At 48.3% G+C, this 17870-nt stretch overlaps 1 protein-coding gene and 1 long non-coding RNA gene across 2 annotated transcripts in view; both read right to left on the bottom strand.

Annotated features, from left to right (window-relative positions):
• The window catches only part of TMPRSS9 (transmembrane serine protease 9), a 47389-nt gene extending 44026 nt beyond the window's left edge, over positions 1–3363 (bottom strand). Inside the window, exons 1-3 of the mRNA XM_078850624.1 lie at positions 3297–3363; positions 2065–2192; positions 448–515 (exon numbers count right to left, since the gene is read on the bottom strand). Of these exons, the coding sequence (XP_078706750.1) occupies positions 448–515; positions 2065–2192; positions 3297–3363 (263 nt within the window). The remainder of the gene's footprint in view (positions 1–447; positions 516–2064; positions 2193–3296) is intronic.
• Positions 3364–3643: 280 nt separating this feature from the next.
• On the bottom strand, positions 3644–16892 carry LOC140903157 (uncharacterized). The gene is made up of 3 exons (XR_012156171.1): positions 16797–16892; positions 14485–14581; positions 3644–3805 (listed from the first exon to the last, which is right to left on the bottom strand). It is a non-coding gene; the product is annotated as an uncharacterized LOC140903157 (long non-coding RNA).
• Positions 16893–17870: the final 978 nt, after the last annotated feature.

Genomic DNA, 17870 nt, shown 5'->3' with positions numbered 1-17870 from the left:
GGAGCCTGTGGGTAGATGCCAACCTATTTGCTCAGTAATAAAACGTCAGGGTTTCCACACTGATTCTGGTCTGGAGGGTTCAGAACGGGCCTGTCGCTTGCTTTACAAAGATTAATGAAAAAATACGATAATTACAATTTTTATCAAAAATGTTACTGAAAATCTGATCTACAAAATTAACCACATATTTGTTTGACCAAAAAATTAAGTTTTTGTCAAAAAAATCATGACAACCATTTTAATCACATTTTTATAAGGATTAAACATACTCAACATTTTTTGAAGAAAAAAAAATCCCAGAGTTGGCAAAAGGCCACATTTTGACAAAAATAAATAAATCCTTTCCCCCGCCAAAAGAGAGTGACCAGAAGTCAATGCAGGCCAGACTCATGGAGCCGCAGTACTCCACGGCTGGCTGTAGGGAGCCACAGAGCAGCGCACACTCACCTGTACTCCAGGACAGCACAGCCAACACAGCTCCCTTCCAATGGAGAGCCTTGGAAGCTGGTTAGAAACTACAAGGCAAAGAAGAGTGAGGCCGGCAAACACTGGCTCAGATTTTCTTTAAGCAAAAAGCCCTGGGGAGAAGAGACCAAGGCTCCAGAACCTTGGGGAGCCGTGTCTAAGAAGTGATTCTGAGCTCTGAGCCCGCTGTCCCCCATGCCCTGGGCAATTTAACCTCCTTGCCAGCTAGCTCCAGAGATGTGCTTTCACAAAGCTGTTTTTCCATTTGAAAGCCAGACTGTGCTGCATACGATAAGAGGAACCAGCCACAGGTGCCACCAGAAATGTTTCCCTGAAGAGAGATCCCTACTGCAGCTGCTGGTCCCAGTGTCTCGCTTGCCTTCCAGCATGGCCCATCCATGGGCAGTGTCTCTCCCCATCCCTGAGAAGGGACACAAGCTGCTGGAAGGAAGACGAAGCTGGATAGGCCCTCGGGGGAGCCGGCTCCATGGTAGCAGAAGAAGGAGCAGCGCTGACCTCCCCACTGCCCAGTGTGCTCACTCAGCTTTGGCCCTGCAGCCCCTCCATCGACAAACTTAGCAGCACTGTGACCCCTTGTGCATGGGGCTTGCAATGCCATTCACTCTATTTTGGCCCCACTGCCCCTCCAGGGCTGAGTGGACAGTGGGGTGGCCATTGCTAATGGCATGCAGCATGTGTAATGTGTACAGCTGTGGGTGCCACTGGAACCACCATCTCACGTGTCCTCAAAAGCTGGTCTGGCCTTAGCCAGCTGTTAGCCAAGTGTCCTTAGCTTTGAGTAGGGCATTTTCCACTCCTGCATCTGCTCCTGTCCTCAGTCTCTGTTTGCTTTTCTCTGTGCCATTTCCCTCCAATCTGTGCAGTTATGCAGAATGCCACGAGCATGGCAACATCTCCATCCCCATTTCTCTCTGAGAATCACCCGCCTCCCTTTCTGCTGCCTCCCATCACCTCTCCTTTGCAGGGCAGGAACCCAAGAATGTTCCAGGTGGGTCAGGACATCCCAGCCCACAATATCAGGAGGTCTGTCAAGGTCAGGCCCTGCCAGCCCTTTCCCACTTGCACATGATTGTTGAGCAGGTTGCCTGCTCACATGAAGCTGTGCTGTGTCACTTCTGCAGCCTCATGCATTTCCAGAGCATGAGACTCCAGTAGTTTTCAAAAGAGTCTCTGAAATATGGACTCCTCTGCCACTATCACTCGTTGGGGCACCTCAGACAGATGCTCGTGGCAGGGTGCTCTCTGGGACCCCTGGCCAATGTCAGAGGAACACCTCACTCCTTGCACCATTTTTCTTTTACTCCTAATATTCCCATGACCCCATGTCATGGCCACTGCATCCTTTGGACTGAGGAAATCAGGAGGGGGCTGTCTTTGGAACTCCAGGTGTCTCTTTAAACAACCACAGGAGCCAGTGCTGTGTGATGAGAGAGTCCCAGCCTCCCCTTCCAGGGGCTGCTTCCTGCTGAGATGGGGCCACAGCCATGCAATGCACAGGCACCTGGGACTTTCACTGCAAGCTGAGTGCTTAGCCCATTGGAGGTTCTGGTTACCCATGGAAGAATCCAGCCAACTCACCAGCCTTTGCAGAGCGGGGGTCAAAGTCCTGTAGTAGTCCGAGTTCTCCCTTTTTAAATTGCTGTCATATGCAATTCCTCTCACTTCCACGGTGTGCTCAAAGCTGAGCTCTTGTGCAGAGCAATAAGCTGCAGACAGAGGGCAAGAGTTCCACAAGGGAGACAAGCAAAGGGGACTTGGAAGCTGACAACGTCTAGGGGTCTGGACCAGCTTCTAGACTTTGGAAATCACCCATTTTAAAAACAAGATTATCTGTCTCCCATCTTCCTGGTGCCTCTTTGATTTTGTGCTTCCTTACACATCTCCCCTGATCTCCCATTAGCATCCCGGAAGCTCCATGCAGACAAGAAGAGCAAAATGACAGAGATGGGATTCCCCATGTGTATATAAGAAGAGATTTTTGCCCTGACTCTTTATCTAATTTGAATGTCGAACGTGTGGAGTTTTATTAGTGCTGGAGGAGCTCTCAGTGTTCAAGGCAGCAAAACATTAGCAGAGACTCTTGGTAATCCCAGCTATAGTCATGCAACAGGGTTTCATCCAACTGGACTGTGCTTAGCGATTGGAATAAACATATTGCTATTGGGATAAGCAGAAAGCAGAAAAAGAAACCAAGAAGTAGCCATTAAGATTTTATTTTCATTGCCCTAGAGCTGCTTTTCGTTTCCTGTAGGGGCAGGAAATAGTGGAGTCTGGAGCCCTGCAACAATCTTGCGCACAGTCCCAGGGTCACAGCTGGTCCCAATACAGCAAACCATCCCGCAGCTGCAGCCCTGGGGCATGCTCACTGAGCACAGAACTTTGTGGGGTGATCAAGCCCTACTGAATGCGAGAGCATTGCAGTGAGCTCATCCACAACTCCAGTCTTGGGAATTAGCATCAAAAGGCCATGCAGAGGATGTGGCTTTGTGGCAGCATTTGAATGCAGAGGTGGGCTGGAAGGGGTCAGCTGGCAAAGGAGCAGAGGGAGGGAGTCCCAGGCTCAAGGGACAGCATCTCGAAGAGGGTGTGTAAACGGCAGAGGGAGAGGAGAACCAAAGGACCATCTTGGGAGACGCCACCCTAGACGACGGGAGAAAGAATAGGAGGAAAAGAGAGTGAGACAGAGTCGTGGTGGTGTTGTGCAGGATCTTGAAGGTAGAGATGAGAGATTGAAAGGATACGTAAAGTGAGAGGAGGCCATACCCCCTCACAGAGGGGAGGGGAAGGGCATCACTGGTTGGTGTCCTCACCAGAAGACTTCCCCGATCTCCCTGCTTTTTCTTCTACCTCTCCTTGTGCTCCTGTGGTGGCAGCCATCCTTGGCCAGAGAGGACTGAGCGGGAGCTTACAAGTGCTTTGCTTTGCTGTTGAGAAACAGAAAGCTCTCTCCCATCCAGATCTCATGAGTTCAATGAATGTCTGGAAAAGCATCTAACTCCTGAGCTGAACCTAAACATCCTGTCTTTTGAGGTTCACCTGCCATAGGAGAACAGGCCTGGGACACTTGGACTGACTGCCCAGCCTGTTGTTCACAGACAGTTTTTCCTTTGTAGCTTATAAACAGTAAGAGCGGATCCAACTGCAAACTTACCCATTATAATGCCCAGGGAAAGGAGAAGAGAGCCACCCACGAGTACAGTCGCGATGGTTACCTTACAGCAGGTGCTGTGTGCCGCCAATCTCACCCTCTCTATGTCTGCCGTTGGCTTTAGAGCTAGGTCCATTTGGTCCATGCTTTCAAAACAACTCTACAGGTGACCTAGGTGTTTGAAAAGAAGGAGTGGGCATGTTGGGACGACATGCAAGAGCTCAGATATGTTCATGTCAAGAGGCCCAACACAGGTGTTACCAGCCAGGAAGAGCATCACACATGAGGTCCCAGCACTCATCACTTCCCCAGAACATGCGTCAGGTTATGAGTGAAGGGCTTTTTTACTAGATCAGGCTTACAGGGTCTGAGATAACAATCACTCTGGTCACCTTATTGGCCAGACACCAGTGGCCAGTACTGTCATTTCCCAATGCTGTTGCAGTGATTAGAGAGCTAGGATGGGAGACCCCTCGACACAACAAAACACAGCCTGAATTTTCTCCCCAAACTCAAACTTGTGGGTAACTCCTTTGACCCATCACATTGTATTGGTATGTGCTCTGTGCTTTGGGTTCCAGTATGGATGGTAGGTGAATGGCTTCAACACCAAGCAAAAGCTCCTCTTGGATGCAATATTTCCAGACTGGCCGGAAAGTTCATGGCAACTCGTGCTGGGGAGGTTTCTAGATAGTTCAGTGATTGAATATAGTTCCGCTCAGAAACCACCTGTTTGGGTTCTTCATTGCACCCTCCCTCCAAGAATTTGGAGGTTCACTGCTTGCTATAAGGAATCCCTCATGTTTTCAGCTGTGGAATTTCGGTTCCATCTCGTTACGTTCATGTTTTGGTCAGATCATTCCCTGAACAGGGCAATTATTGAGTGGTCCATCCCCTGTCATCCAGTCCCAGCTTCCGGCAGTCAGAGGCTCGGGACACCGAGAGCATGAGGCATCGTCCCTGACCATCTTGGCTAATAGCTACTGATGGACCTATCTGCCATGAACTTATCTAGTTCTTTTTTAAACACTGTTATAGTTTTGGCCTTCACAACATCCCCTGGCAATGAGTTCCACAGCCTGTATGTGTTGTATGAAAAAGTACTTCCTTAGGTTTGTTTTAAAGCTGATGCCTATTAATTTCATTGGGTGACCCCTGGGTCTTGTGTTATGGAAAGGAGTACATAACACGTCCTTATTCACTTTCTCCTCACCTGGCCTGATTGCATAGACCTGTCATATCCTCTACACTTTGTCATCTCTTTTCTAAGCTAGCTGAACAGTCCCAGTGTTTTTAATCTCTCCTCATTGCGAAGTTGTTCCAGACCCCTCATCATTTTTGTGGCCATTCTCTATACCTTTTCCAATTCTAATATATTTTTTGAGATAGGGATGACCAGAACTGCATGCAGTACTCCAGGTGTGGGCGTACCATGGATTTATACTTTTTGTCTCATTATCTATCCCTTTCCTAACGGTCCCTAACATTCTGTTCGCTTTTTTGACTGCCACTGCACATTGAGTGGATTTTTTCAGAGAACTATCCATGGTGACTCCAAGATCCAAATACTTTGCATTTATCAACATTGAATTTCATCTCTTCAATTGTATTTAAATAGTCCTGAGCAGTGTTCTAAAGCACAAGCCCTTGAGGGGGCCCAATCAGTCTTTCAGGTCATGTTCTCACTTCTGTTGACTTTCCATGTGGAGGTCCATGTGATGCCCAAAACATCCATAGGATGAATCTCGGGCAACCGCCCCAGGGCCCGCACTTTGGGGGGCACCGCGCTTCATGGGGACGCGGGGTCCCGGGAAACCTGGAGGGTTAGTGGGGGGTCTGGCGCCTGCAGCAGCAAGTGACCCAGCCCCAGCTCACCCTGCTCCATTTCCACCCCACCCCCATTCCACCCCTTCCCCCAAGTCTCCACCTGCCTCTTTCCGGCTTCCACCCCCTCCCCCAGCGATGTCGGGAGGACCAGAGCGGGGTGGGCTGGGGCCAGGTCACTCACTGCTGCCAGCACTGGGCCCCCTGCTGACCACCTAGGCCACCCTGGACCCTACATCCTCCTGAAGTGCAGAGCCGCCCCCCCCAAAGCATGGGACCCAGGGCGGTTGCCCCGGTCTCTCCTATGGACGTTCTGGGTACCACCGAAAATTATACAAACCTGGCAGCCACGGCTCTGGTAATGACTTTCCCTTGCAACCCCCCAGGCTGCCCTGGACCCCGTATTCCCCCTGAAGCATGGGGCCCCCCAAAGCGTGGTAAGCCCAAACATTGGTGGAGCCGAGCCCAAGTTCCTAAATATTGATGGAGCATGGGCACCATGGGCCCATATAACTGACCGTCTATGCTAGCAAGGTGTCATGTACCCCTTATACACAGTAGGTTGCAGGGCTGCTACTAGTAGCCGGATTTGGACTGGCTACAGAGCTTCCATTATATCGAGATACACCAGAGATGTGTTTGCTATGAGATCCTTTAACGTACTGCAAACAATGGTTGTTGTGAGCTTAAGGTACCGTCTAGTGGCCAAACAGCACAATAAGGTTTAACAGTCTATCACTCCTCCCCCTTTGAGTAGACATACATCTATCTGTTGGACTATGAATTTTTCGACATCTTGTGCATTTAGTCTTGAAAGAGTTGTCATTAACCAGGATCTCCGTCATAGCCTCAGGACTTTGAGTAATGGCTTTTAGCACTCTGCTGTGTCTGTTTAGAACTTGTGCTTCTAAGTTAGTTTCAGGTTTTTTCAAGCTCCTCCTGCCTTTTTGTCTACTGTTCACAATGCTCTGCTTTCTGTATAGCTGTGGGCAGATTTAAGTCTGTCTTTAATTGTAGTTGCTGTGAGAAACTTTTGTCTGTTAACTCAATAAACAGCCTGTCGCTGATATTTTCATGTTCTGCAGTCCCAAAATCACAGTTTTCAGCCAACGCATGCAGGGGTCTTATAAAACACTCAACATCTCCCTCTGCTTCTTCATTTCTCTGGTGAAAACATGCTCTTTCAGAAACCACTTTTTGCTGACATCTAAAATATGCATCAAACGTTCTTTATGCATCTAACAAAGCAGAACCCTTTCACAATCATCTTTGTGACTGTCTTCAGTAAAGGTAAAAGATTTAAAAATACATTCTGCCTGCTTTCCCAAATAAATTAAAGAAGATATCTGAATATCGCCAGTTTTTAGGGGAGTTTAGTAGTAATGAAAAAGCCATAAATCCAGCATCTCTGTTCAGACCATTATGTTTAGTTGTGAATTTAAGCTCCGAGGCTCATCTTTTGAAAGTGGTGTGCAGGTTTCCTTTGAGGATGAGAATTGATTAGACACTAAAAATCAGGGTCTTAATAAAGACGCTGGATTTATGACTTATTACAACAATCTGTAACCCACTGACCCTCCTTTTTGTACTATGACTAAAGGGGTGTTAATGAGCAACTTCACCTCGAACGGTTACTTACAATATGTGCTAACTCCTTGTGCTAAACTGTCTGTTAGGTCTTTTATTTAGCTGTGACATTTTGAGTACTCGTCCCAGTCTGGAGGAAGAACTCGGTGTAGCTCCAAAGCTGGTCTCTCTCACCAAGAGAAGTTGGTCCAATAAAAGATATTAGCTCCCGCACCATGTCTCTCTAAATAGTTTTAAGGAATTTGAAGTTTATTTTGAATTGTTGTGTATCTACATTAGTTTACAATTTAAGCTTTATTTTTTTTATTACAAAGACAGTGAGCTATGCAATGGTTATAGGTTTCCTGGTCCTCCAGGTTTACCAGAGGGGACCAGAAGGAGCTTAATAAATGTGGGAACTTCCTGGTTACGAGTTCTCTAGCTGCTGCTTTAAATTTGGCTCTTTGTGTCTATGTCCTCACACTCCACACAGAACATGGGGTCCTGTTTAGCGATAAACTTCATCTTCTTGCCCTTCTGCCCCAGCTGTCCATGCCTTAGGGTCTGTTTCTCTAGAGCCACATTGTCAGCTGGTTTGGGGTGACTGCCTGAAAGATCTACATAAAACTACCCTGAACAGGGAGCAAAGACAGACAGTTGATAGGACACTAAAGCAAAACTCCAAAAAAATAAAAGGTTTCAGAGTAACAGCCGTGTTAGTCTGTATTCGCAAAAGGAAAAGGAGTACTTGTGGCACCTTAGAGACTAACCAATTTATTTGAGCATGAGCTTTCGTGAGCTACAGCTAGTTAGTGGAAGAATCCCCATAATTACAGCCGAGTGTTCCAGCTGGAAAGAACATTTTAAATAACTGTCCTTTCCTTAGTCATCAGGTAGATGACTGGGTACAAAATAAATAACTAATTTGACCCCAGGATCTTAATGCACCTGGTTCTTGCCTTTGATACAGAAACCACTGCAGGGCTTCAAAATTAAGGGATACTCATATGATCTGTCATGCCATTGCTCTGGGCTAAGTAACTGTGAGCCAGGAGCACAAAGATTCTTGTCTTTTCAAAGCTGTAGTATGTGTGGGATGCCCACTCAGGCAGCTAATTGGGGCATGGCTGAGGAGTCAGTTCCAGCCAAGTACAGTCATTAGAAAATTGTTCTTCTGTGTTGAAACTGGCACACATGGCCAGCTGTCACACGCCCCACGCCTCCTCTGCCATGATAGAGTCCTTTTATTTTAAAAGAGCGAATATAAGGTCTCATCGGCATTAGCAGCAAGATGTTCTCAGCATGTGGTCTGGGGACAGGGGAGAGACTCCAGGTCTCAGGATGAAAGCCATTGGGCTAATGCTGCTCCACTTCTCATTTACAAACTTGGAGCCTGTTCCTGCTTGCTCTGAATCTATCGTGAGCTTCCTCTTGACTTCCACAGGGGCAGATCAATTAATTATGATCCGGATTGTTCCCAATGTTTTGAAAACCAGGAATCACCATTAAAAATGAAGGAAACTTTTCAATCCCATTAAGCCCAAGGGAAACAACTCACCTGTTATTTACAGCCCCTGGCCCTGCCATTCTTCTGCATGCAAACCTGCCTTGACGCCAAAGGGCACAATGGACATGTAAGGTCAACAGGACCAGGGTATGTGAAAGTGCAGGTAGGGCCCTGTGACAGCCCTGTGACAACAGCACCAAATCTTGGGGCATCACTGGTTTATTCTGTTGTCACAAGCTACCCTTCATGCCCCCCTCCCCACGAGCTGAGGCTCAGAGCTGAGATACACAACAATGCAAAACTTGAAAGTGAGTATTCTTGAGAGATTATTTTTGAAGATGGGTTTTGCATTCTGCTCTCTGGGCAGCCCAGCTCAGAGCCTCTTTCCCCGTGTGAGCTGGGGAAGAGGGCAGCTGCCCATCTTCCTGGCCCCATGGCCCTTGGCTGCTGAACTGTTCTCAAGACTGCTCACCAGCCACATTTCTGGCATTCGTTGTTTCCTAGCTGCAAGCTGGATGCCCACCTCTTCCCAACCCCTGCAGTCTGACTCCAAAGAACAGTGCAGGGAGCTCTCTCTCTTACAGGGAAAGATGGAGACCACAGAGCAGGTGCAGGCAGAGCTCAACAGAGCAGGGAGACAGAAAACCAAATGCCAGGCATTTGGCTCCCACAAAATGACTAATTCCACTTGAAAAAGGCTGAATTCTGAGGCATCTTAGCAAAGAGGCATGTTTCTCAGTCACAGAACAGCGTCCATGGAGCCATGCTTGAGCTGAACGGGGCAGTTCAGACTCTCAGAAATGTTGTTTCAGGATCTCTGCAAATTCAGGCAGATATCGCTGCATCAGTTACACCCCATTTATTTTCAATGATAGCGCTGCAGGCTGTCGCTGTCTCTGAACCTATCTCCTCACTGGAAGCTGAGGTTCTGCAGCATATGCTGCAGTGCGGGGCAAATACTGTGGCTGCAGAATGGTTTATTTATTAAATCCAGCAATTAAAGGGTTAATTCTCTCTGTTCTAGTTTGTGTGTTGAACAGGTTGGACGGTAAAGCAAAGCATCCAGGAGAGAGATCGCCAGGTTTGCAGATCATGGAACCACAGGTCAGGTGGACAGAATTACATGCAGGAGACATTGGAGTAGAAATGAAAGCTGCTGGCAGTAGGTAGTTACGGTGGCCAAGTTTGGGTCAGGACATAGATCTGATGAATATACAGCATAGCCCATTCTGTGGCTGCCACTGCATCCTGCCATCCCTGAGACGGCATAGCAGAGAATTCAGCTTGCAGAAAAGGACTAGTTCCCAGAGGTTCCTTGCAGACGCCGGCACATATTTGAGATGGCCAGATGCAATAGCCTGACCTTGTAGCAGCGTGCACGAAAGCATGTGGAAATCTGAGGAACTGGTTTGGTGCACACAGGGTTCCATAAGGGACAGCAGCTCTTGAGTGGTATGTGAGGAATTCCAGGATCACATGTGTCACAGCAGTGAGGGAGGGTAAAACCTGATGGAACTTGAAGGCTCATGGGGAAATGGCGCATTGAGGAAGACAAACTAGCAGCAGTTAAAGGCCAATATCTATAAAGACATTTAACCTTGATCCCCACAAGAGGGGCTCTGAGGCAGAGACCGAACTTGAGACAAGGGGAAGTCAGCAGCTGAACTCTTGACACAAACCAGGCCAGAGAAGATTGCTACTCATGAAGAAGAGGAGCTGTGTGACCCTGCTCAGTGACGCCATGAGGAACCTACCCGAGCTCTGTGACCAGCCAGAGAAAACAGCCGGTTCTAATGCCTACCAGGAGGAAGGAGAAATGACGGGAACTGGCATATCCCTGGGGCCTACCCACTGTTTATAGCTCCAAGGGAGCAAGCGCCAGTGAAGGGCGGTTTGATATTAAGGATCATTTCATGGACTGATGAAACCTGAAGATGGGAACACCTTGGAGACCTTCCAGGTGTGCAGGGAGTGAAGGGAAGACTGATTCTATAGGACAGGAAATGGGGCAAGGAGGGGTATGGAGAGCACTGGAGCCCTTTGTAATGAGAGGAGTCTGTTGGGATTAGACAGCCTCTCAGGGTCAAACAGGCAGGGCTTGTCAGGTGAGCGTCAAGCTAGGTACGAAATAGGGAGACGGAGCCCATTCAACTAGACAACCTGATGGGCACTCCCCACCCACAGGGGTGCTGCAGAACTGCTCAAGGTGCTTTCCCCAGTGTTCCCTCCTCCCAGCGTTCAGTGCTTTGCACTGGCTCAGCACTCCTGAGCATAGCTATGTGGGGAGACGAAGCTTTTCCTTTTTCTGATTCTGCCCCGCAGACACAGAGACTACATTACCACCAGCTGCTTAGCTGCTGAGCTTGGAGCCCATTCAGGGCAGAGTGGATGTTGACAGCAGCCAATCTGCCTTGGAGCCCAGCCAGGACGCTCTGTTCTGCCAGCCATTACCTGGGATGAGCAGGCACAGAGGAGAAAACCTTCTCTGGCATCAAAAGGTTACGAAGCAGCAAGAGGATAAGCGCTGGGGAATGGTACGCAAACAAAGACAGAGGAAACACTCACTCCTTTATGCTCACATTTCAAAGGACACTTGTGCTCCAGGAGAGCTAACTGCAAACTGGGGAGGAATGACGGTTGTTCTGAGGAGGTGAAATACATGCTCTCTGGGGCTGGACGATTAAAAAAAAATCAAGGGATTGTTGCGGTTTGCTTTAACTTAATAACACCCCCTCCTGCCATCAGTAAAGCAATTCTCAACTTTGATACATTTACCCAGCACTGCACCTTCACATAGTGCTTCATACAGCTTGGTGGGTATTGTACCATTTACAGAGCAGGGTCTCCCCCAAGCCCCACCAAGCTGGGCCCCACTGTACAGGGTCATGCACAAACACCCAGTCAATGAGGATGAGCCAGGCCTGCCCAGACCGCACTGTAGCTTGATTGGACTTTTCTGGCCCTCAGTACTATGGTGACCATGGCACTGTGGAAGTACGTTCTCCAGGGTAGGTGACTGGAACTGCACACTGCACTGCACGGATCATTGCAGAATGGAATTATTTGTCCCTTATTATTTTGTACCCGTTTCTAGGATTCGATTCTCTTTTAAAGCTGTACCCAACTATCTTACATGCCCTTGCAGATCCAGGGGAGACTGCAGTGACTGTAACTTCAGTGGGAGTGTTCCCTGCATGAGGGTGGAGCAAGAACTGCAGGATTCCATCCAATGAAAGCAAGAATAAAGACCTAGGAGTGGAATCAAACTTTTATTCCCTCCATTAGTTGTATCTAACCAGGCCTAGAGCAGACAGCAACTCAGGATAGGGTGACCATATTTCCCTATGCTGAACATGGGATACCTGGTAAAATTACTTGTATTAAAGTGAGTTCAATGGCAATCAATCAGAACTACACAGTACAAACATTCAAATTAACATCAAGTTGACTGAGCCCCTATTAAAAAGCAATATTGTGTAGTTGGATTCTTTTTATTTATCTTCTTATTTTTAAGGCTTTAGGGTTCACACAGAGAGGAGTGACACACACATACCCCTGCGTCCCCCGACACACATGGGGTGGGGGTGACACACACACACTCCCATACGCCTCACTCACATGGGGGGGACCAACCTACCCTACCCTCCCTGCTGGCACTCTCTACTCTCCATGCCTGGCTAGGCTCCCGGGACAGACCCGTCTCTCCTGGAACCTGGCATCATGTTCCCAAGGCAACACATGGGCAGGGGGCATGCAGTGTCACGTGGCCCCCCCAGATTTCTGCCAGGGTTCACACCAGAGTGTGGCCCGCAGCAGCCTTTCAGCACTGTGTGTTAGGGAAGGTACGGGAGCTGCTTCCAGCTGCAAGGGAGGAACGGGGGGAACGAATGACCTGGCCCTGTCACAGAACTCATCTCTTCCCTTCCTCCCACCCCGGCTGGAAGCAGCTTCTCCCTTCTTGCCCGCACAGTGTTGAAAGGCAGCAGCTAACACCTCCAGGCTGCTGTTAGCCACCGATATAATCTGTTCCCCAGCTACAGCACGGGCAGGAAGAGGTTAATCCCTAAGGCTGCATTGTGCACCAAGGTCCAGGGAACCTGAATGCAGGGGCTTCAGCGAACCTTACCAATGTGGTAGTTCAGCTGGGGAGGGTGCCTAGGGGCCGGAGCAGCCCCGTGCTCCCTGGGAGCAGGAGCCAGGGTGGGTGGGACGAGGGTGCTAAGCCCCTGCCACTCCAGACCTCAGCTGAGGGGCGGAGAGGCTTCCCTGTTCCAGCACTGTGCGGGGCTTTGACACATGCAGGGTTCGGCTCCTCCTGGCCAGCACCAGCCCAGCCCGAGGCAGTAGGGGAAGGAAGGAGCCTGGTGGCCAGGAGCAGGATCCACCAGTACTAATGGGGTGGAGAAAGAAAATATGGGACAATTCTCCCTTTTTTAAGAAAAAGTTGGGACACCTCCAGGAGGGACTGTCCCTTTAAAAATGGGAGTTCTGGTCACCCTAGCTCAGGGAAACCTGATGACAGGCACACAAGAATATTAGCAGGAGCTAGAGGAGCTGAAATTTTGCATAGAAAACCTGACTGATGAAATGAACCCCAGGAAGCCAGGGACCTGGCCACACCCCAGGGGAATGGGAAGCAGCAGTGCAGTGTTGGGTGTGTAAATGGTGCTCTAGTGCCCTTTGGAATCTGCGTGCTAGTTGCAGGGGACTTCACCAGTAGAACTCCCTTGGTGTCTGCTTCCTTGGCTCCCGATGGTCTGTCTGTCAGTCTGCCATGGCCTGGCCCTCCAGCCAGATCACTTGCTCAGTCCCCTTCCGGGCGCTAACAACTACTTCAACTATAATCCAAACGAATACCTAACTCCTCATTCTCCTGCCTCCCTCGGGCTCCATTAAAGTTTTCTGCTCCGTAGCCCCTAATCCTTGGAGCAGAGCTTCTCATTGGTTGCCAGCCAGCTCCTCCCAAGGGACTCTGTCGGCTTCCCCGACAGCTCTCCCTGTTCTTTTACAGGTCCTAACACTGGGCACCCTGCTGGAACCTAACCTGCTCCCTGTGGGCCTCTTCCAGCCTGACGTCACCAGGCTCTTCCCTTACTCTGTTCTAGGTATCCTCCCTTAAGGAATACACAGCCCTCTCTGCTCCCCTGGGGTCAATTATTATAATGATCTCCATCACACTCAACTGGGCAAATTGCTGGCTGGTCACACTGAATAGTGAGGCTGATTTCTCTCCAGTACTGGCTGTTTCCAGGTATTTTAGTCTTTATCATTCTTATTCCCGTATTCTTTCTGTCTCACTCAGGGGCATGCCATGTGTTCTGTTCCTTGTCTCTCCTCCTGGTCTCAGTGCCATTCGGAATAACTAAGCAACCTACTAAGCAAGGAGTGGTGGGCTTAGCTGGCAGTAGCAGCAGGTGCTGAGCCTTTGGCTGAACTGGACCCAGACTCCCACTGGGTGAGGGGAGCACTGTAGCCACAAGTAGACCAAGAATAACTCAGCTGAGCACTAGAACTGGGAAAGACCGATCCCCCTGGGGTAACGCTGGTTGCTTCTGGGTGTTGGGAAGGAGGATCCCACAATCAAGTTTGCAGTGGGTCCCAAAGGATAAACATTGCCATTGGCAGAAAGTAGTTCCCTGGGCAAGTGTACAGTGCAGCTGCTGGGCTGGGAGGAAGTCAGTTTAGAAAGCCTTGGTCCTGGCACAATGGGACAAGTGCCAGGTACATGGGAGAATCAGATGCCCAGACGAAGAATTTCACAGGCAGCTTGCAACACATTCTCAAAAAGAGCTGGCATTCTTCCCCTTGGCAAAGCCTCCCCATGCCGTCCCCTTGCTTCCACCTGTGCAAATCTGATAGGAAAGGCAAACCTCGACTCAGCTGCCAGGGCTGGGGTATATTCTAGTGGCAGCAGCTGCTGCTTTTCCGTGCTTGGATCTTTTTGATTCTTTACCTTTATTCTGTTCTTCCCCACTGCCCGCTATCGGGCGGCACACAGATCTTGGGGAGGGAGGGAAGAGCTGAAGTGGCCTCACCAGGTAACAACCACTCTGAAAAAGAGAAAAAAATCAGTCCCTTGGCTGCTTGGGAAGGACATAACCAATGGTCTGTGAGGCAAAGACCCATTTGTGGCTCTGTATAGTCTGTGTGATGTCAACAGGGCTTATGCTTTCCTCTTGGGCTTTGCTCTCACTAGGCTCTTCGGCTTTGCTCAGATGTAACTCATCAGAGCAGGAATTTCTTTGAGGAGGATGACAAACATTGGCTTCGCATAGCCAACATTGAATCCAAGTTCTTAATTATTGCCACATCTAGACTGGCTGGTATGGACAACTCAGGCAATAATTTTAGATCCGCTCACAGAACACAGTCAGCTTTTCCCTCCATTTAGCACCATGCTGTAGTTCTCAGAGGACGTCAGGGGAAGCCTGTGACAAAAAGGGAGTCTCTCTCTCTCTCTCTCTCTCTCTGTGTCTCTCTCTTGCACGTTGGAAATACCGGTATGGCTTGCGCTGGCAGTCTGACCTCATGGTGGGATAATGGTTAATTTTTCTGTGCCCTGGCTGGGGTTTCCCAGGAATCTGATGGGTGTCATGGCTTGTTAGAGTGGGGATCCCAATGGAACTGACTGCATGTCCATGAGCCGCATTCTTCATGGTGCTGCATGCCGTCTGTTCCCACTACTTTCAATGGACTCTCAGCACCTCACAGACTGCCCCTGTGCTCCTCAGTTCTAGGACTAGAAATGATACCATAAGGGGAAGGGACCAAGAGAAAATGGTATGGAGAAGATCCTGAGCTGGTGTGGATTGTCATTGCCACAGACCCATTGATGTCAATGGAGCTATCTACAGACCTGGGGGTCTGCCCCAATGTGGCCTTAAAAATTAGTGTCACATAATCTGGGTCCACAAACACCAAATGCCTCACTCCTCATAGTGGCACCTTAGAGACTAACAAATATATTTTTGCATAAACTTTGGTGGGCTAGAATCCACTTCATCAGATGCATGGAGTGGAAAATACAGGAGCAGGTATAAATACATGAAAAGATGGGTGTTGCCTCTTTAGACTGACTTCACACTTGGTAAGGCAATTCCCATCTTTTCATGTATTTATACCTGCTCCTGTATTTTCCACTCCATGCATCTGATGAAGTGGATTCTAGCCCACGAAAGTTTATGCCCAAATAAATTTGTTAGTCTCTAAGTTACCACAAGGACTTCTCGTTGTGTTTGCTGATACAGACTAACATGGTTACCATTCTGAACCTCCACTCCAGTGCAGAGTCACTGTTTTGTGGGTGCCCTACATGTACATTTCCAGCCTGTGAAATGTTTTAATTACTTGTAAATCTAAACTTAGCCTTGAATTTTATGGGTTTGTAATGTGTGGGTTGGGGACAATGACAGCCCCCTTGTAATGTATTGTACCCTAAATCATCAATTAGTAGTGTCAGCCCAAACCAGCTTAACATCTGGTTTGGCTGAAAACGTACCATTGATGCATTAAAACTTTCTCGAAGTTAAAAATAATTATGACCAACTGAAATTGTGAGGAAAAATGTAAAGAGATGTGTAAACAAAAATTGGGTGTTGTCCAAGCACTTGTTATACACTGCCCCAAAACCTGCAAATTCTCAGTTGCAAAAAGGCTACTTCACTCAAAGTTTTTCTTTTTGTTTTTAAAATCTTGATTAAAGCAAGGACATGAAAGTAGCAATAAAAAAAGGAAAACCAGAAAGCATTATATAACAAATGGAAGGAAGAAGAAGAGGGCAATGAATAGAAATCAGAAGTTTGAAATGCAGGTAATTGATGAGAGAACCTAAAGGTAACAACAAAATATCTATGGACAATAGGGTCAAGGATAACAAATTTTTTTAAAAAAAAATATATCAAAGAACTAAAGGATTCCCAGTAGTAGTATAGATCCAATAGGGTTAGGGTTACCTATTTTAGGCAGGGACTTTTTGATCTGTGTTTTTGCAGTGCCCAGCACGATGGGGTCCTAGTCCATGATGGGGCTGCTTGGTACTACTGCAATACAATAAGTGCACGTGACACACAGATGTAACATCTGCCAGGGCCAGTTCTAGGGCATTTAAAGTGTGACTGGGTGCGGGGTGGTACAGGTTAATGGTGATGAGCAAATCTGCACACTGTATGCTTGCCCTCCTCATGGAGGCAAAGCTTCCCAGCTTCCATGTGAACTTGTGGGGGGACACACACAGATTAACCGGTAGCTAGGGAACTCTGGACTCACAGGCAGGATCAGAAGAACAGCTGGCACAGCAGACTCACTGCGGACACCGCACATGTGGCAGCGACTTCTAGAACATCTCACTCAGCATTTCCTCAACAGATGTGGTTTGCTGACTCAGAATTCCAGGCTACCTCAGAAGACATCTCAGCCAGATCACTTCGACACCAGTTGACTAACCCTCTTCTGCTGCTGCATCTCCCTCTGTCCGTGACATCGAGCCATTGCTGTGAAGATGATTGTGACGCTCTAAATGAGACTATGATTGTGGCTGGAGAGTGAGAAGGGGTGGTGGTGGCAGGGCCTGATAAGGAACAGAGAGCCTTTTGTCATCCAACGAAATCTAGCCCTAAAAGGGGGAAAGGGAAGAAAGAGACCCAGAAAATAGAGCAGCAGAAATAGTCTCGGAAGAGAAGGGCTTTTCAGTGTTTTTTAGGAGGCGTCAGCGGCCCTTTTAAGTGAAGCTTCCCGATAAGAGACTTTAAAGGTCACCTCTTTGTGAGGAAAGACACCGAGAGAAAGCGGAGGGGGAGATCGTCTGTCCAAACTGCCTTTTTTATGAAGCTCAGCGTATATTTTTCAACTGTAAATGAGTCTCTGCAGAGATAGGGCAGACACGGGCGCTTTTGGCCTCTGTGTTTTGTCTGCAGTGAGTGTGTTTGTTAGCAATCTCTTGATTTGACAATGCAGATGCCGCAAAGAGGAGAGAGGTAAGAACCATTTTTCCAGAGGCATCTGTGACCTAGATGCATGTGAATGAGCTCTCTCCCCCATTGTGTCGAGGGTCTTGGAGCCATCAGCTCTGTCAAGGCATATTCAGATGCCAGAAAATGAAGGTCAGAGGCTGGTTTGGATTCAGTGACCAAATCAGCGAGCAACAGTCACGGATGTTAACTTACTTCCAGCAGGACAACAACACTGAAGAAAGACTCAGGCAGCGAAGGTGAAATTGATGAGGAATGGATTTGTATTCGAAAACAGACATGTTTTAGAACAATTGTATCTTGGCTGCTGGTGAAGACTCTGGGCAAAAGATGCTTGGAGTCCTAACAGGGAGTTCATATTATTGATTTCCTT

Source organism: Lepidochelys kempii, chromosome 25, assembly GCF_965140285.1.
Source record: "Lepidochelys kempii isolate rLepKem1 chromosome 25, rLepKem1.hap1, whole genome shotgun sequence".
In the NCBI taxonomy this organism is placed as follows: Eukaryota; Metazoa; Chordata; order Testudines; family Cheloniidae; genus Lepidochelys; species Lepidochelys kempii.
The sequence above is the reverse complement of the archived record's forward strand: the minus strand, read 5'-3'. Positions and strand labels throughout refer to the sequence as shown.